This window comes from Porites lutea, chromosome 1, assembly GCF_958299795.1.
Source record: "Porites lutea chromosome 1, jaPorLute2.1, whole genome shotgun sequence".
Lineage (NCBI taxonomy): Eukaryota > Metazoa > Cnidaria > Anthozoa > Scleractinia > Poritidae > Porites > Porites lutea.
Window position 1 is genome coordinate 56,432,463 of NC_133201.1, and position 20,354 is coordinate 56,452,816.

General features: G+C 39.6%; 1 protein-coding gene across 1 annotated transcript in view; it reads left to right on the top strand.

The window, feature by feature from the left end:
- Positions 1-887: 887 nt before the first annotated feature.
- Positions 888-20,354, top strand: part of LOC140932582 (uncharacterized) — a 69,339-nt gene continuing 49,872 nt past the window's right edge. Inside the window, exons 1-21 of the mRNA XM_073382108.1 lie at positions 888-1,040; positions 4,384-4,582; positions 5,027-5,099; positions 5,265-5,343; positions 5,981-6,109; positions 7,198-7,359; positions 9,360-9,677; positions 10,186-10,346; positions 10,880-10,988; positions 11,301-11,329; positions 12,181-12,279; positions 12,690-12,771; positions 13,203-13,301; positions 13,697-13,740; positions 15,351-15,451; positions 16,220-16,362; positions 17,692-17,776; positions 18,030-18,163; positions 18,752-18,916; positions 19,483-19,523; positions 20,137-20,227. Coding sequence (XP_073238209.1) covers positions 906-1,040; positions 4,384-4,582; positions 5,027-5,099; positions 5,265-5,343; positions 5,981-6,109; positions 7,198-7,359; positions 9,360-9,677; positions 10,186-10,346; positions 10,880-10,988; positions 11,301-11,329; positions 12,181-12,279; positions 12,690-12,771; positions 13,203-13,301; positions 13,697-13,740; positions 15,351-15,451; positions 16,220-16,362; positions 17,692-17,776; positions 18,030-18,163; positions 18,752-18,916; positions 19,483-19,523; positions 20,137-20,227 — 2,478 coding nt within the window. The 5' untranslated portion in view covers positions 888-905. The remainder of the gene's footprint in view (positions 1,041-4,383; positions 4,583-5,026; positions 5,100-5,264; positions 5,344-5,980; positions 6,110-7,197; positions 7,360-9,359; positions 9,678-10,185; positions 10,347-10,879; positions 10,989-11,300; positions 11,330-12,180; positions 12,280-12,689; positions 12,772-13,202; positions 13,302-13,696; positions 13,741-15,350; positions 15,452-16,219; positions 16,363-17,691; positions 17,777-18,029; positions 18,164-18,751; positions 18,917-19,482; positions 19,524-20,136; positions 20,228-20,354) is intronic.

Genomic DNA, 20,354 nt, shown 5'->3' on the forward strand with positions numbered 1-20,354 from the left:
AAGTAACAATACAATTTTTAATCTGGAAACAAAACACTACTGCGGAAACTTTCTAATCGAGGAAATTATTCTTACGTGGCGGTGGGATCTAACAAAAGAGTGACTTTAATTCATCAAAATTGCTAAATTAAACAAGCTTTTCCTCAAAAGTAATTTACTTTATTTTGGTTGATAATTCTTCTCTACACGTAGGTTACGTAGCTTCAGGTAAGTTTGCCTATCAAAAGTGACATTATTTGAACTTTAGGTCCCAAGAGTGATCAGCACAAAATTTCTCCTAACAATGTCCTCACATCATCAAGAGAAAAGATTATGAGAATTAACGAAATGATCACCAAAGCGAAATTGCTTTGATCTTTAATCGAATTCTCAACTATTCATTTCCGGTCAAACTTTGGAGATCATTTACGGTCTGGGGATCATTTTCGGCCGGGGATCATTTGCGATACTACACCATCAATAAAAATATGTTTGGAGGGTTTTTGGGGGGGAGGAGGGGAGGGGAGGGGAGGGGGAGCGGGCCGCTGGTGTTTCCGTGCTCGTGACAGTTGGTGCAAGTACCGATGTCACGCAAGTCCCCTTCAAAGATCAAGCGCTGTTAGAGTAAATGAAAGAAAAGGCATCCGAAGATCTTACAGTACAAATAACGTACAAATATAGTTTAAGAAAAAACCCCATGCGCCAAGCTAAAAGATTTCAGGAGTTAAAATTATGATCTGAGCCGACCGGACCGGAAGACCGTCCGTGACTTTCTAGGTTGTTCCCAGATCGTTTCCGAGGGCCGAAGAAAACGCCTGGTACGTTTTCGTGCGGTTTTCGAAAATTGCTGCACATTGCAAAATGAAACTTATTTGAGGCGAGTTCGGTGACGAAGACGCTTGAATCAAGCGGTTTCCTCCTTAAAGATGTCCCATATATTTCACGGGGTTCAATTTTGTGTTGATTTCGCCTCTTCACTGTTGTCATTTAAAGAAAAGCAAGAAATTCGTAGAAACATAGTGGATAATGGAGGAACATTATCTTACATCTTGACAAAACAGGTACAGTTGATGCTCATTTAAATCATCTTTTAACCCAATTGTCAGTCCCTTAGTGATTTTTTCTGATGTTTTATTGTCTGACTAGAAAAGAGCCTCACTTTTACATCGATGCCCGATCGAATAAAACTCACATAAATATTATAAAATTGTTTTAAATTAATGCTGGCTGACAGGTGTATTTTCCGCTTTCTCTTTGAATCGCCCAAAAGAGAAGCAAGAGAAATTGTAAGCTGAAAAATCAGTCTAGTTCATCAATTTTACGTCAACAAATACGAACTTGGGTTGGATTTTGCATACACGTTTCTATTAAGGAATCATGCATGGAAAACTTGCTCCTTCAATTTCCTGTTTCTGATGTGGTTGGTGGGACCGAAGACGTAACTGAAACTTCCGATTATGCATGGCTAAAATCTTGTTGTAAGCCTCTACTTCATCACAATAATAACTTTTAATGAGAAGAAATAAAGTACAAAAGGATTTGATCTTTGCAAGGCACCCGCCCTGTTTCCTATTAGTGATTCTGATCCTTACTGTTATTTCCTGTTACCAGAATTCTTAATCACTACATAAATATTTATTATTCATTCAAAATATTTCCTCAATTCTGATTGGCTAAAAGCACACGCATAATTCACCATAACCAGTTACTGATGACCAAATTTGGAAGAATTTTGTGTTTAATGAGGAAATGATGTCAAAAATGCAGCCTTCTGCAGGTTAATTAATGCACTGTTAACTGTAAAGACCTGGGGACGAGTTTGAGTTGTTTTTGTTGTAAAAACTAAAATGGAAGACACTTCACTCGTTTCAAGAGTAAGAACTAGAGCTAAAACTAGCTGAAATAATGGCTAAAAACATAGCAAAAACAGCAAGAAGACAACTCAGAGGGCGTTATCTGCTATTTGGAGAATATTTGCGGCGCTGGACAAGCCTAAACGTAAACTATCGAAGATAAACTTAACATCGATTCAGGTAAGCTTGTTTTAGCTATGTTTTTAAACTAGGAATTATTTTGAATGAATAATAAAACAATTATTGAATTCTGCTTTCGTATCGTATGAAGAATTATGGAGATCTCGGAGCGTGTTATCCGTCGCTGTAACACCCTCCTCGATCTCCATAATTCTTCATAAGACACTCAGCCTCATTCATTAATTAATAAATAAATAAGTAAATAAATAAATATCAGATTGCCATGCAAGGAGCTTGCACCACAGGTGTTATTTAGCTGAGTTTGGAGGAAGGGGGCACAGTCAAGGACAAGGGTGGAGTACAACAGAAGGGAAGAGAAAAATAATACAATCCATCAGTAGCTGTCCATTGTTCTCTTGCAACCTGTCATCTGTAACTGGAAAGAGGTCATTGGTCAATATGACAGTATCTCATATTGATCATGAGCTTAATTCTCCTTTTATTTTCTGAAGATAGGTTTTCATTTCTTACCTGCTTTTCCTTGACAAACCAGCAGCAAACTGTAATCAGCAGGGTATGATTGAAAGCTTTTTGACTGGTTGAAATGGTTAAAACCGTCTGCCAATGTTGCGAGTGGAAGAGTCAGTGAGCCAAAATAGACTGGTTACAGGCACTGTCATCTTTCTAATCTCTTCATCTTGATTTCCTTGTTTTTCCTCTTATGTGCTTGGCTATAATACCTCACAAAGCGACGATCGTTACAATGGTGGATCCAGGGGAGGGGCCCGGGGGGTCCGTGCCCCCTTATTTTTAGACCAAACTGAGGCCCGAAGGACCGAAAAAAAATTTTTTGGAGACCCCCCTTTTCTAAGGGTCTGGATCACCCCCCCTCACCCCCCCCCCCCCCTTATCTCAAGGTCTGGATCTGGCACTGCATTAAGCCTCAAGCAAAGCAAGGTTATATTTTGTCAGAATTCACATCATGCGTGACTCCCATGAGGATCACCAAGCAAAGTGTGATCTTGCGTTGGCCGTAAATATCTCTCTCTTTCCATCGGTTTGGGTGAATGCAGTTGTCTAGCAACAAGGGAGCATGTAACAAACCACCACAAACCTGCCTGGTTGTTTGAGCAGCCATTTAGAGGTCAAGAAATGCTTTTAGTGATAAATTTTGAAGATAGAAGTACTTTTAACAGAATATGGATGTGATTTAATTTTGGGCCAAAACAACAGTGGAAATCACAGTAAGAAAGCATATGCTTTGTGTCCTACTTCCCAGATGAGTTATATCAGCTTTGTTGGGCATACATTCTTTAAATGCAATGAAATGGGCTTAAATAAGGTTTTTTACTGTCAAAAGCCCAGTTATTTTCCTGAAATATATCTTTGAATTTGTGTTTAATACAGTTCGAGTTACAGGCACTGTCATCTTTCTAATCTCTTTGTCTTGATCATTTTCCGTACCCTTATCCAATCATCAGTTGAGTAGAGTCAGCGATCAGTTGAAATTAGTACATGTAACTTGTCAGTGATTAACTTAAAAAAAAACACATAACCTAGATGGGTCAACAACTGAGCCCGTGTTTAGTCTTGTGATACTGGTTAGCATCAGCAGGTACCCTGTTTTGACAGCCTTCAATAAATAGAGTACCGAAGTGATGACGTCATAAAAATGAAATTTGTGAAATTATGGGATTTGTTAAGATATTCTGAAAGAACAACGTCCAAGACGCCTACTCGCCAAAAATTAGCAATTCGGGGCAAATTGTCTCTGAGATATTAGCCCAGTTATGCTGTGACGACTCCATACAAATCCTTCTAAATTTGGCTTGGTTCATAAGATTAGGAACCAGGTAAGTTTTAGAAGGATTTGTATGGAGTCATCGGAGCATAACTGGGCTAATATCTCAGAGACAATCTGCCCCAAATTGCTAATTTTTGGCAAGTAGGTGTCTTGGACGTTGTTTTTTCAGGATATCTTAACAAATCCCATAATTTCACAAATTTCATTTTCTATGACGTCACACTTCGGTACTCTATTGAACACAACATGGATGTGCAATATCACGTTGCAGGCTCCCACACTAGGTAGAAAGTGTGACATTTTACCCTAGTTTTGTTGTTGTGTGGATGGACGGTTGGATGGATGGACGGGTAGACGTGTGGTCACATAACTTCCAAAATGTCTTGCTTGGATAGATAACCAAATTTTCTTAGCTATGGGCTCTGCTATCAAATAAATACATGGTTTACTTCAGTGAAAGCAGTGAAACAAGGTCTTTCTTTTGACCTTGCATTTAATTGATGGCAGCTGCACAGTACTTCTAAGGACATAATAAAGCTACATTCACTCAATCTAATCCAACTTCATTAAGTTATTGCCGGAATGTGGATCAAAATATTGATCACGCTTGTTTCTTTTCTGTTGTAGATAAGTTATCTGGTGACCGCTAATTCAGAGAGAACATTGTCTTCATATAAAGGAAGAACTGCAGTGAAGAATGGAATTGCAGTGGTGTCAATTGATTTTGTAAAGAAGTGCATCAAGTCAGGAAAGCTGCTTGATCCTCAACCATACCTTCTTTCAGAAACACGCGATTCACAGAATTTTAGTTCAGGAAAAATAGCTTGTATGTCAATTTTTTTAATGATATGATAAATTTTTGTGTAATTGGAATTTTCTTGAAAATATAACATCATAGCTGGGCTCACATTTTCAAAGTGAAATCATCTAGCCTCAGTCTGCCCCTATGACAGGTCACCAGTGTCTCACTATAATGGGGAGATAGTGGTTAGTGCAGGAATTGTTATTTCTGTTCCAAGCATCTGGCTTGAAAATACAGTCTAGCCAACAATGCTTAGCAACAAAATGACCTGCTGCCTTGAGCCATGTATTCACCAATTACCATAAATGACCAAAAATAACTCATGGCTGTTTGTATTGATATTAATGTTATTCCTATTGGGAATGAATAAATTCGAAAATAAATTATGTGGTTACAAAGTCAGAGTGTCTAAAGTACTAACTATAGAGCACTTTATTCTTCATTGTTCATTGTCTTTCTAATTTGTAGGTCAGAGTGAAGTCAACAAAAAGCAGACAAAAAGTGTGAAGAAACTCCGGCTTCCAGACATCAATAAAATAGAGTAAGTAAAATTTGATTAAAGCTGTATTAAAATCAAACTTAAAGTAAGCTATGTTTGCATGATATAACTATCACAGTTGGCATTTCTTTGCGATAAAATCAAGGATCAGTACTTTCTTGCAGTAAATCCAAGTTTAATAATAAAAAACTCTTTGGTCTTTTCAAGGGTTTGGAAGTACAGGTCAGCTGATGCACCCTTGTTTAATGAGCAGAGCTATGAAATTGCTAAAGATCTGGTACTTAAGGTGGGACATTAGGCATTTTAATTGCCACATATCATTGTCTATAAGCCAATCATCTGAAGGGGCACAGAACAAAAGTTATAGTATTTCTGATGGCCTCTAAGGTTAAATACAGCTACTTTGAGAAAGGTTGTCGGAAAATATGTGAGCGCGACAATCCCTTAAGGTAACATGGGATATAATTAATACACTGTTCCTGACACTGCAGCTGTCCAACCTACTTTTGTTGCTTTCCTTTAGCACTCACAAACATATGTGCATGGCCTCTCGTGTCATTCTTTCAAATTCCTTTGAAAAACAGCGAACTTAAAACCACCCACAATACCTTACGGGATTGTTGTGTGCACTTTTTCCGACAACCTTTCTCGAAATAGCTGTATGTTAATTTCTGAAGGGGGTGCCATGGAAGAGTTTTTTAAAGGAGTCAGGTAAAAGACACCTCATCACTAGGGGGTATTGATATTGAAATATAGTTGAAACTCTGCTGACGGCCATTGTAGAGAGGAACAACTACAATATAATGGAATGGCCCTGAGGGATGGACACCTTTTTTTAAGCTGACACTTTTTCTGGTCCTTGGGGTGTGTGCTTGTGGGGCTTTAACTGTCGATTTAAATTTGTTGTCATTTTCCTTTTTTAGGGTACAGATTCTTCTGGTAGTATTGTTTCATTTTATAGTCTGGAGCTGCATGTTGTTCCTCCACAAGTACCTTGCAGTGGCTCGAGGTATCGGCTTTTTACCCATCATGGGAATCTCAAGAGGCTGAGAGTAAGGATTATCTTTATATTTTTTATTGGAAAACAAGTGATCCTAGGCTTGTTATTTACCAAGAGTAACACCATATGCTACTGCACATACAATAAAATCGTATCCCTCACGTGGGGGTAAAAAGCGTATATTATGGTCTGTCAGCAAGGCCTACAGCAGAATGAGGCAACTTGAAAAAACATCACCATATTCACCCCTGGAAATTTGGTAGCCTGTTCCAGGCGTTCAGATAGTAGAGCGTGGGAGAAAAATTCCGCCGCGCTCTACTATCTAAAACCCTGGAACAGGTTAAAATTTTGGAGAAAAACAAGTTTTGAAGCTGTTGAGTCGTTTTTTGGTCCCTATCATTTTACCAAAAAGAATCAAGACTGCCCTAAAAGCTGTTTATATGCTTCTATCTGTTTCTACTGCTAAATATGAGCTTCCAAAGTTTGCCGGATTCACCTGCACAGAAGACAAATTTCTTTTCGGGGTAAAAAAAGTGACACTTCCTCCCTTCCTTCTTTCCTTCTTGATACTTTTGCTTTTTTCCCCGCTTTTTTTTCTTTTTTCTGAGCTTTTACTAGGCTTTATTTCGGTGGGAAAAGTTTCCGCGAAAATGCCAAGGGTCGTGAAATTCTTTGAAAGGAAGTGACTGGTGGGTAGCGGAACAATATTTCCTTTTGGTTTCTTTGGCCTGTTTTACTAAGTTGTGCTCGTTCGGGTATGGTTCGAAAGATTTCCACCTCCTGCACAAGTCAGGTGAGAAAGATAAAACTGATGGAGCCGCAAGTGGAACAAGGCTATTTGCGATGATATTTCGGAGTTGCCTCAAGCCTCTGTTTCAAAGCGAGGTTAAGTGCAAATCCATTGAGAACGTGAATTTTTGTTCGCATGCATATAAAACGAGTTCATTTTCACAAGAAAGATTTTGCACTTAGCTTCGTTTTAATAGTGAGAGTTTTTGGAACTCGGAAATGTCCTATTAGTTAACAAAACACATGAACCAAGATTCATCACGCGCGACGCTCACACCAGGTCACTGTTCTGTGCTGGCAAAATATTTTATTTATGTTAATAAAGATTAAAACAAACTACATATTCAACAGGAAGGAGATCCTGGAACCAAAGAGTGCAGATATTTCAGTACTGTGGAGGACGCTCTTGATGCATACACTGCTTTATACACTCAACAGACACAGGCACCGTACAGTTTGACTAGGGCTGAGTCAGTTCTCTCACACAAAATTGGTTCTGATAAAATGATTCAGGTTTGTACGCAAAAGTTTTTTTTGTATTTCCCCTATTAAAACTCTGCCGTATTTCAAACTTCTTGAGTGCAGTTAGAAGAGCTTAGTGATTGGTTGCTATGATGTCTGGCCTTGTCAAAAAAGGGTGGTACAGCTTAATCAAAACGTCTTTCAATTTTATTTGGGCCGAGTTAAGAAAGTATTAACCTTTTTAAAGTCGGCCAGTATGAAAATGCTCATTTTTTTTCGATAACCTTACAGAAGGTTTAAGAAATTTACACCCAAATTTTCTGCTGCAGGTAGTACTGTTTCGATCAATGGTTTAAATTTTAAAGATATATGGAAAAGATTGATTCCAACTTTTCAGTTAACGTGCCAAAAACAGGAATATAAAATTTAAACCAAGGATAATACTGATCTGTTTCCTTTGGTCACTTCTTCTCAATTCATTGTTTCGGTCATCGTTTCGTTCTCCCTTAGCTTAAGTGAACTAACATGATTAGATAAAGGAAAGGTTTATGTGCGGCCTTTTTCACCCTCTTTACTTCTTCGCCACCGTTTCTGTTCCTCCCCCCTCCCCTCCTCTCTCTATAGACTGCATCAAACTAGCGCCAAAGGTGCAGGAGCCTATTCGTAAGTGTTAATAATGCACCTTCAGGAGCCTGTTTAAGCCTCCTGGAACCTTTGGCGCTAGTTTTGAAAAAGACGGATGTCAGGAGTCAAACCCGTTATCAGTAAAAATTTTTTTTTGGCTTATTTGTGAATGTCTTTTTATAGCGAAGCTCTCGCGCGCCAAGCGCGCACAGCGGAGCACCATGGGTAAGAAAATTTGGTTAAAGGGGCTATGTCACGGCAGTCCACTTCGTTTTGTTTCATTTTGCCAATTACTCGCCCTCAATCGCTATGGAACTTAAAGCAAGCAAAGAAATTACATGGAGATTCGAGACAAACAAATGTCTCCTGCGCATTATTATTGAAGTTGCAAACAGAAGAGATCAACTTTGAAAAACTATGAGGCTGAACAGTTTTCAAAAACCGTAATTTGCCCAAAATGCCCATCCGTGGCAACCTCGTTCCCAGGGTTCTCTCCTACACGCCTTAGGAGAGAACCCTGGGAACGAGGTTGCATCCGCGGCATCTGTTGTATCTGGGGTGTTATTTTAACGTTCCTTTAGTGTTTTAAGGGGTTATTTTTACGTTTTCCTTAATTTAAGGGCATTTTGTAATTACCTAATTAGGCTGAATTTCGTGACACAGCTCCTTTAACTATAGGAGCGGTTGCACACACCATGGTAAAAGGCATTTCCCACATTAACGAAGCCGTGGTAAATTTTAATGTGGGTTTAGTTTACCGTGGTAACATGTGGTTGCAAGTGAATTAATTTCCAAGGTAATTTATCTGCTTTTACGGCTTCATTCGCGCTATTGCCGATGCGGTAATAATTGTTGTCGATGATGACAGTATTTCATGATGTGTTAGAAATTTTCCTATAAATTAAGCTGAATTTTTAACTGGTATGTTAGTCCTGAAAATTTAGCGAGGGTACATAGCATGTTATCTTGACCTTAGATTCCATTTTACAGTTCAGATGCATCTCACTGCTCAAGTGCATGCTGGAAAAGAAAACATTTTTTGGGAAATATCGTTCCTAAATCTATATAGCTCAACCAGCCAAAAATAAAATTTCCCTGTCACTTTTATCTTAACGTAAAATCGGCCACGTAGACATCGATCTTTCTCTTAACAGCGCGAAAGAACAGGGTTGCCAGGTTCAGGGAAAAGTCAGGGAAAAACGAACGTTTTTTTAAGATCAGGGAAAAGTCAGGGAAAAACTTTGATATTATCGAGGTCTAGTTTTTTGTTAAAGTTTTCCAGTCATATGGTTCCCCCTAAAGTTAAGCATAGATTTGTAGATTTCTTTGCAATGGTTCTCAGGTCATTGTCTAAAGTAAATTTTAAATGCATAAACGAAAGCTTCGCTTTTAGCTCTGGCTAAATCTATGTATTCATTTTAATCCAGATAACAGTCAGTGAATATTGTCCCGAGGAAGATACTATGCTGTCTCCTGAGGTCGCAAACCTGATTGACTTCATTTGGAATGAGGCAACTGGCAGTCTGTCGGACATTCTCGCAGTTCCTGCTGATTCTATTAAACTTGAGGACGTAGAAAAAGCCGAAGCAGTTTTGCTTCTACTAAAGAAGTCTCTGGATTCTGCTGAGGATTCTAGTGTGCTCAAGAAACTTTCGGATGAGTTCTTCTCAATTATTCCTCACAAGAATACAGGAACAGCGATATCATCCAAATGTCTTATTGCACAGAAGCAGGATCTATGCCAGGTGAGGGCCAGGGCTTCTTCGCGTCAGGGTAACGTTTTATTCCAAATCACAGCAGTTTTTGTTGACAGTACAACATATTTCAGTACATTACAAAGCAGATTAGTGACAAAAAGCTAATGTTCAAGTTGGGCATTCATCTTAATTTGCCACTACTCGGAAATGATCTATCATAGTTTTTAAGCAGTAATTAATTCAGATCAGTGTTTTCAGCAGTTTATTCCATTTCCCCGCACACCAGTTGTGGAATCTTGATATTTATTTGACTCTGATACTCATAAAGCTGGAGGCCGGAATGACACTGCAAGGCACGGAAAAACTTCTTTTGGTAGCAATGTAACTGTAGGCATCGTCACATCCCAATGTATATTGACGCTGCAGTGCAATTCTTTGGAGGTCGCTTGTCGGTTTTTTTTCTTTGTGAGAAAAAGGACGTTTCATTTCTGTGGGTATTTGCTCTTGGACAGCGCCTGTACCCGGCTGAAATATTGACTACTATGTCTTTCAACAGCTAATCAAAGACATGGTGAGTGTTGGCGAGTCTACAAACTGGTTAACAAGGAGAAGTCTTTACTCCAAGTACAGAGCACTGAAGTGTCACATTGAGTGGTTGCAGCATGAAAGTGACGAGTTTAAGAAAATTCAGGAACATGTTAACGCAAGTGAAACAAGGTAAAAGAAACAAGAAAAAACACGTTTCATGTGATACGTAAACGCTGTGTTGATCAGCAAGCAACTTAGTGAGTGGATTTTTGTGGCTCTCTTACCGTGATCTTTGTCCGCGTTCTTTTCGTGCTGAATAGTGGAACAAATGCTCTGGCCATGCGCAATTTGGCTCCGGATGCACTGTTCGGGGGCAATGGCGGCCCCGTATTTCCCCAATGAATTACAAAACAAACAATCATACTTACTGATATCGCTGACAGGTTACTTGCCGCTGCCTTGGGTACGTCACGTAAAGGATCTGCTCGCCACTGCCGGACAGATCACGATTTGTTGCTTCACCCCGTGTTAATCATTTAAGATCTGTTCAATTAATGGCCCACTACGTTGCAAGCATTCCAGCTGGGGAAATTTTTGTGCCACGAACTAAGCAGCTGTAAATGACGTTTTGTTCTCCATGTTGAAATCTTGACCAATCTTTCCACGCTAATATATATGTGGTTATCTCTTGTCTCACTTTTTCCTGTGTCTTGTTTTTTCAGTCCCTCTAACATCCAAGTACTCAACGTTTTCTCGATCATGCGTCCAGTAGAAGAAGGCACTTTTTCCCACGACATTCAAAATAAAAAACTTCTTTTCCATTCTTCAAAGGTCAGAGCAGGCTAGGAAACTCTTAATCTGATTATTATGACTTGAGACTTCGGACAGCGCCTTAGAAATTCTTGTAGATTTTTTTTTATTTGATCAGTTATTTGAAAATCAAAGGTTAAATCCAAGTTACTCCACAAGGTGGAATTGCATTTTTGTGTTGTAAGATGAAAGCTCTCTACTAGGACTTACTGCAGTTGCTGGTTTGTTGAATTGTGATCTATGTATTCTATGAATGGCTTTCAAACTGGTCGTTTTAAATTTTAAAGTAGTTTCCACGTAGTTTAAAACCAATTCCCTTCTCTTTCATTACAGGTGACAAACTTCGTGGGTATTCATTCAAGGTTAGTTGGGAAGTGAAGTTAGCCTGTGTCAAACGTTGAGGGAGGTCCAGATAAATTACTATATGAAGTGGATCGCAGTCTGAATGACGGACGATTGAAACAGCATGTTTATTTCAAGCTTTGCTCAGACATAATTTAAGTTAACAAACGGTCAGGATGTTTATTCATGCCTTATTCTGACACTATGTGAAGTGACACTTTTTCATTCTGCTCATATGCCTTGTCAGTAACTGTTCATGCTCACATTGTGGATGGCTAATCTTGAAATGTTCTACAATAAGTATGGATTTAAGCCAAAACAAATTTTTGGAATTGCACACATTTTAGACATCCTACTGATGAAAATGTTCATGCTGCAAGAAGGTTGACAAACGAAAAAGATTTTATTTTCTATTGTTCAGTCTAGAAACCGCATAAATTTTACAATGTTAGTGCCATGCTCAAGGAGAATTTAGGGAGCAACATTCTGTTTTACAACACAGCGTGTCGTATAAGGAAGCAGCCTGGCCGAGTGGTCAGCGTATCGGACTCGTAATCCGGCGGTCCCCTGTTCAAGTCCTACTCTGGTCACTTGCGGGATTTGTTCTCGGTCGTCCCGAGTTGAAATCCTCGGCCATGCCTGTAAACTGGCTGCCTCCTGCCGGTTTGGGGTTTCTAATACTGTTGTGTTATATCTGAATTATTTGTTTTTAAGTATTTAAGTGAAGTGCCTGTATTCTAGCTTGATAAGTGCTCTTTCCTCTATAAACAAACCTTAACCTTAACCTTAACCTTAACAGCGCTTTCATGCCTCCAGTAATTATTTTCAAAGAATGTGAATTACCATTTTACGTAATGCTTGTTTTTTTTAGGGGTCTTTTAATGCCTAAAATTATTGTGGAGGATTTCGGAGGGAAACGATCAGATGCCGGGATGCTGGGAAGTGGGATCTACTTTGCCAGTTCAGCAAGGTTGGAATGTAGTTTTTGGTGTTGCTTGTTTTACCAAATGATAAAGGAGTAGTTAAGCGCAAATGACTGCCAGTGGTAGAATAGGTTTCGCTCAGCTATTTTAATTCTCCGCATTACCGACCTCTATCCCCAGCTGACACCCATGTTTTGTAAAATTCTCACCCCTGCCTCTATAATTCAACAATGCACCACTAAGCCTAGTACCACGTTTGCAATCCCATAACTTTGTGTGAATAACTGAAACTTGGCATCATTCTCAAAGATGCTGAAAGCTTCATTGTTTAGTTGCAAAGGAGACTAGTTTGAAATATTTGGATAGTGCGCCTCATAACAGGGCAACAGATAAATAAAAGTGAAATCGAATACAGTTTTTCGTAATCAGATGGTTCCCCGTACCTTTTATACTGCAGCACGAGTGCTAAATATTCAGCCGCAGCTAGCAATGGAACAAGACTCATGTTAGTCAATGAGGTTGCCCTGGGCAACATCAAGGTACGATCAATAATTTAACTTCATGGTATTTATTTTATCTAACAAGTAAGATTTATCTCTTCCAAACTCTACATTCTCGTATACTGGGTAATTCCTATTCTTGTTTTCACTTGGCCTTGACAACTTGTTTGTTTTCCCGTACACAAAAAGTTTCTGGAAATTCCGGTTGAAAAGTAAATTGATAATGCTTCTCGTGTCGTTCCAGAGGAAAATTTCCTGGAGATACGGAATATCTGAAAAAACCATCTTTGATACCAGTTTTAGGCTTTCACGGACATTTTTTTGGAAAAGGAACTGGTTTGTGCAAATGGTAAACACAGCTACGGAATGAAATTTACCAGTTCAGAATCATTCTTACCATTTGCCCAAACCGTTAAATAAAGAAAGGTGACCGGTTTGTCCATCTAAACAACCCTTGTATTCTTTTAAAGGAGTTGAGGAAATTTTCCATGGATCTGACGTCCGCTCCAACTGGTTTTGACAGCTGTCACGGGGTACAGAGCACAGAGGGTGAGCCGTCAGATTTTAAGGTCAGTTGTTAGCCTTTCTGTCCTTTACAACTCTTGTGCGTGCATCGAGTTTATTCTCTGAAGTTAAAACTAAAAAAGTTCTTGTATGTTATCTGGTGTATTGTTTGTTTGCGTGGTTGACTTCCTTGGATTAACGAATAGTATACTGACGCGAAATTTGTTTTGCCTGGATTGTTTTTCATTTTTGCCTGTTGATCTATATGTTTAGCAATTATATTTTCTTTTATTATTTTTGAGGGCGTAAACCTTTTCCCTCTGAAAATAAGCGTGGGCATATTTTTTCAATCAGCTGTACTCGGGTTCCTCTTAGTAAGACAGTTACTCCGCGACCAGAGATAATACGAGGGATGCGGGCTACAGCTCCCTCAATTTGACCTTTTTTCGTCTTTTGTAAGGATGACGAATTTGCCGTCTACAGTGGTAACCAGCAGCGTCTAAGGTGAGTCTAAGCTGGAGTTAGCGGCAAATTTAGCAACTGGGTGGGCTTGGACTTCCGTAGTAGTATTACGGTGACTTAGAGCTCTAATTAGAGCAACCAAGACGGCGACGCTGACGCCGACGGGGACAACAAAAAAGCAATAGGTCTAATGAGCAAAACAACAACTCTGCACGTGCAGCACACTTTTTTGTACATTTCTTCGCCGTCACTGCACAACTACAACATGAAATTTTCCAAAAGGTGCGGTTACACTTCACCTTTTTACTCCAAAGCCGGCTACCCTTATGGAAATAGCTTGGGTTGGGTTCGCTCTTGTTTTTGATCACTTTCATGTTTGCGATTGCACGTCCATAAACTGCCCAAGGGGAAGGAAGGACTTGAAACGGTTTTGCGATAAATGCGTTGTTAACATTGAAGGCTGCCATAAATCGTAAACGTTTTCGACCATTTTTACCCTTTTAATAAAACCCCCACATTCAGCCCTTAATTTTGAGAATTAAAGCGAAGAAGTCGACTTCATTCGCGCATAAATGAAAGGCAAATTCTTTCTGAACAGTCAAAAGTACGGGTTTATAAAAATGGTTCCAACGACTTCATAAGAAAAGAAATCTGGAACACTGATGTAAAGAAAACTTGTGAGTGTTTCAAGATGCTTTTGAATATATTAAACGTAAAAACATTTACAGCAGCGCTCAAAATCCTGCTGTGTTTTGGAAATTTGAGTCCAGTTTCGCGTAGGATTTGGCGCCAAGCCGAACACTGCGCGTAAACAACACGAGATTTTTACTGTTTGGTACATTTCACTTTCTCAGTTTTTCGTGATTGGTTGAACCGCTTTGGGAATTGTCATGGGTAATTCATTTGTTCTCTCATGACTTATCCATGGCAATTCCCGAGTCAGTTTCGCCTCACCTTGAGAAAATCGGTCACACACAGAAAGTTGCTTTCCCGAGGGCAGCAGCCATTTCAGTGGCCAGGGGTAAAACGACTGGTGTAACAGCACCTAATTTGATGTATTATAGACGACGTAAACACTCGACAACAATTTTTTCTTTCTATTTTTAAATTTTAATTTGCTTTCTAAAAGTTCAACTCCAGTAAAAAAACGCGTTTACATTTGACCAATTAAGCCAGTTGAAATAACCGCCAAAATTTTAACATGAATGCGAATGCACCTTACAAAGACGTCCCCGTTTCCTTCTTGGTTACTTAAGGTAATTCTCTTCAAAATGATGTACTATCCAGAATTTTTTCAAACTTGTCACAATTGACATTGAAAATCTTTAATAAAAAGGTGAGGTTACCATGCAAGCTCGTTTTCGTCCTGTGTGCCCGTAATTCTAAGTGCTTTTTCCTAGTTCCGTCATTTTGGCGGGAAAACGCAATAGTCGTCGTCATTCTACTACGGGCATAAGCGAAAATAGGTAGTGGCGGAAACAAGCTATCAAATGGTCCAAGTTTTGTCATGTTTTGATCGGGAGAGGACTTTTTAGACTTCGCGAATAAAACTTTAATTCAAATGTCGTTCTCGTTCTCAAATATAAGTCTTTATTGGAATTTATTTATTGTTGGTAAATATTTCATAACTGTCTTCTTTTTCCGCTTTTTAGATATTTGGTAGAATTTGTTTTGCCTGGCGATAATGTACTGCCCAGAGATGACGTGTCTCTTGATAGCGGCTTCTCAGACGAGGAAGTGGAAGACATGGAAGGTAGGATTTTCGTGAAGAATTTTAGTTTTTTGGTTTGACTGGATCGTGGAAAAACTCTCAGTAAATTCCGCGAGCTTACTCTCTTTTAAGCAAAAGCGTTTTGCCTAAACGTATCGCTATTTACCTAACAATTTGGGCAAAAACACTGCCCACGGATTGCCAAACGTCTACTTCCAGTTGACGTGCCTCGCTCACAAACGTCAATAATAATCGCTAAAACGCTTCTTTTTTGTTAGAAGATGTGGTAATTAACGCCAAGGGTGGCCCTGAGAAGAAAATATGGAAAAGTCAAACCCCGTTAATGAGGAGACTAAGCCGGGGGGCCATAGAAAGCGTCTGTAGTAACGGAGTGTCCGTAAAACTGAGAAAGGTTTGAACCCAGAGTCATTTCATAAATAGGTTGAGTATGATCGTCGGGGTGAACGTAGTCCTGAATAGGGCTTTTGTTGTTGACGGTGACTGAGTGTCCGTATTAAGCGGGATGAATTTAGGAAAATGAAGGCCTTTCTTCCCCCAGGGACAAAGCTTACTGTTCGTAATAGTGTCCGTATTAAGCGGGTGTCCGTAAAGCGGGTTTTGACTGTAAAGGATTCCACTAGGGAGTTTGTTGTTACATATAAGCAGTGTTTTGTATACAGTCTCTAGTTAATATTAGTTTTTAGTTTGGCCACTAAATCCAAAGTCACGCGAGGTTTGGCCACTCTACTCCATCTGCCGGCCGTCGTGTAAGTAAGTCCTATAAGTCACGTGCTTTCTTGTGTTTTTAAGGCTCCACTGTAGACTTGTCAGATGTCATGTCAGTTGTGGATCCACTGACCAAAGTTGAAGCTGGTCTTAAGGGGACTGGGGATAAGCCTCTTCCGCTCCAGTCAGTTCACATCAGAGCCAAGCTCTTGGATCTTGCTGCTCAGGTCAGCTTTTGATCGAACTTTTAATTCTCCTGATATAGTATCCAGTACTCGTTGCTTACTTAGAAGTCCTGCCTTTGGAATGGCTAAGGTAGCAAGCTTGATGACTGGACTGCGCGTCTAACTGTCACAACTGGTCGTCATCCATGAGATAAGCGATCTTTTTGCATAGCCATCCCCGCGAGCAGCAGTTGTAGCTTGCGCACGTGCGTAAGGAATGTGCGCTGTGTCTATATACTTCGAAAAGTAGAGTGTTTCAGGTGATTCCCTAGTTTTGCACTGCGCATCTCTTACTGCGCATAACAAGATGGCCGCCGTAAAAAAGAGCATGTAAAGTAATATTATTAAAATGGAGTTGACTGAAAAGAAACGCTATTGGAATTTTTGCTTGCTATTGTTTCTTGCCGAGGTGAGACTCAATGTGTTGGGAATGTGCATAACGTAAGCAGTACGCGTGTTGCTGAAGTCGACCTCCCCTCGGAGAACCTCGATAGCGGATGTTTAACTTGTGCTTACTCACTTTGATTTTCATTTAAACACTTTCTTTATCACATTGTGTCCTAAATGTGATATCTCGATGTAAATTCTGTAAAAACGGATTTTTTAATACTTTCTTCCCCCTTTCACATACATTCTATTTTGAAACTCGCCCCAGTCCTCTCTCAAAAATCGGAGAAAATGCGTTTGGTGCGCACTTTCTGCAACTCTACCGCAAAAACGAGTACGGTGACCCCCATTTTTTATTTTATGATTTTAATAAGGACAGTGCTTCCTTTCGATGAGAAAAAAATTGGCACAAATCTATGTTCAGTTTTTTGGCAATTTTCCTAAATTGTACGGATTGAGCCATCACGGGTCGAAAAGCGCGCGTCCAATTTAATTCTACTTTGGAGCGTAAAGTAAAAGCAAGGGCATTAAAATGCATTTTTCTGGTACGTAAGTGGATAAACAATACATTAAAGTCAAATTCTGTGTGATGTCACATGCATCATCGAAAAAATCTCTCCTTTTTGTCTAGTTTTGCTCTGCCCGCGGTTTTTGTAAAAGGGTCCTAAATAGCCGTATTTGTCAGCATTGTGACGTCAAAACGAGCACGGTGACCCCCCACTTTTTATTACTTTTTTATCATCTTCTTGACTTATTACATCAGTGTACCAAGTTTTAGCTAAAATCTATGTTAGGTTCTTTTACTATGGAATCACCTTAAGCCTTATTTGTTATAGTCAGGATACCCCCTAACCGTGTACATTAGGACGAGGAAACAAAAGCCCCGCCAATTCAATGAATTTTGAGAAAGTTAATTTAAACGTCACGTATTTATGTTTCCATCAGGTGATAGTGTTTCAAGCGTACGAGAACAATAGTTCATCACCCATAGAAGCTAAATATGTGTTTCCCCTGGATGACATGGCGGCAGGTATGTTTCTATTCACACAAGCTGCTCTTCTTAAACATCTCTATTATAACTATTTATTTTGCTTGAATTGTCAAGGAAAAGCCTCATCAAAATTACGTTCTTGTATAAGACTCCGAACTTTGGAACCCAGTCTTTTCAGACTGTTTGATAATTGATGTAAACTGTGTTGTTCAACGACGTAACAGGACGGCCCGCCCGTTGTAAGTTTGTAGCCTCTTTAGAAAAAGCTAATAACAATACTTTTTTTCTGTAGTTTGTGGTTTCGAAGCTTTTATCAACGGTAAACACATCGTGGGTGAAGTGAAAGAAAAAGAACAAGCCCACAAGGAATATCGGGAAGCCATCAGTCAGGGGCATGGGGCCTACCTCATGGACGAAGAGACACCGGTATGTCACGTGTCATACTTGCGGATATTTCAACTCCTTGTTATTTACACTTTGACAAAAAGATGCGACAGGTCAAGTGATTCTAATCTTTGTGGAACTTTTAGAAAACCTTTTCCTGTGCAGGGTCTGCTTTCGTCAAAATAGTAGAGGGCAGGTAAATAGCTGGAAGAAAACTTCGACGAGGCCTGTTTATAAATTTTATAAAGGTGGTAGAATCAAATGCACTGTATTTGCTTTGCTAGTAAAAGGGGTAAATGTTTGGTTATTTGGCTTTTTTAGTACCTGCAATCTTCAACAGAGGTGACCTCACAAATGATCATGAATTACCTGAGATACCAAGTATGAATGCTATTATCATCAGCAAATGTAGAGACCACTATGACCGCTGGTACACTTTTGTTTGCCCTACCTGGAAAAGATTGAAAATTGATGCAATTGCATTTTTTATTAGCAACAAAAAATTCACAAGAATGCAACGTTTAACCCTACGTACTGCGATAAAACGCTTTATTCAGTGCACTACAAGCAAGAAAGATCTTTTTGTGGTAGAAGACTCTTTTTTCACACTAATTATTTGTAAATAATCAGGATGTGTTCACGGTCAGCGTGGGAAATCTTCCTCCTGGAGCGCAAGTGTTGATCAAGATAACCTATGTTGCTGAGCTCCTGGTGGAGCGGGAACATATTTGCTTCTCACTTCCTGGCTCCGTGGCGCCATGGAAACGGAATAAGGCCCTAGAGGAGATCACCCAGGTAATAAGGCTTTGACACACACCTATTCTCCCGGGGAGGGGGGTATTCAAAAACGTTTAATACACACGGCGAGCCTCTGCTCCGAGGCCCAGCCCCTTAGTTACCCTTATATATACCATTTGATAGAAAAGGTGCCCCTTTCTCATACCTAGTTTAGAACTTTGCATACCTTATTATTACTGTAAATGCACTGCCTTTGAAATAGTAATAACCAAAATGTTTTCTCGACTTTCTTGCAGCCATAAAATGCATCTGTTAGCCCATCTGTATTTGTCGTTGTAGGGATTACCTCAGGGCCTTATGTCTGATATCATGTCGACTAAGTGGTGGAGACATTCACAAGTTTGCAAACATCAGAGCGTTTTTTTTTTTTTTACTGTTTGGTCTTTTGCCTCCCTTAATTTTACAGGAGTTAATTTGATATTTTCATCCGCAACAGAGACGTTAACAAAACAGACAGTAAAAACTTAGAAATTAGATGAATAGCTTGTTATCAAAGTTTGCGTTGTAATGAATAGAGGTTCACTTATATTTTCCGGGTTTAATACTTTTTCTTTTCAACTCAGACTGATGTGGACACCGTACATATTGATGAGAAAGGATCGAGGTGAGTTTTGGAATAAACACAAATATGACTTGTTTTGCTAGTCTTCCAAGACGTTTGCAGTTACGTAAAAACTATTAATTTCCGTTTATTTACCCTTGGCAGTATGTATAGCACTAATGATACTGAGGCCGAGCAAATGCCTGAAACACATAATTTAAATCAAACATAATGGTATCAAGAATCCCAACTGGCCGGAGGCAAACCAGTTAGCTATTTACATTAGTGGTCGAAAAGTTGAACTCGGGACTACCGAGACTTGAACGGGACTTGAACTTGAGACCTCCAAACTGCAAGTCCAACGCTCTAACCGCTCGGCCACGCTGCCTCAACGCTGCCTTGACGTTCAACCCAGGCATACTCTTCATTTTGACGCCAGACCTTAGAGGTTACGTCTCACGTTAGGTTTTAACATGAAACTCTCCCCTGATTGAACGAGTGGTACATTTTCGTCTGTAAATACGTCAAGAAAAGGGAGTCGGCCGTTTTCCCAGATGAATTGCAGTGCTATCTGAAAGATGCAAAGATGTTCAACATCGTCGTAGGAACTATAAGAACTCAAAGTCGCCATTGCAAATATTTACTATTACTATTTTTTGTCGTCTTTTCGTTTTAGTGATGTGTTAGATGTCTCGGTAGAAGTTTCTGTAGAGATGCCCTTTGACATCCGCACAATTGACTCTCCATCACATTCAATTCGAATTAAGGTAAGTTCGAACTTTTTTTCGCTCTTAATGCGTGACAGTGAAGGATTATTAACGACAGAAAAAAGGCTGGCTCGCGCTCCGAGTGCTAATTTGGCCGATGACGTATCGTCGGTATTGAGGTCACGTG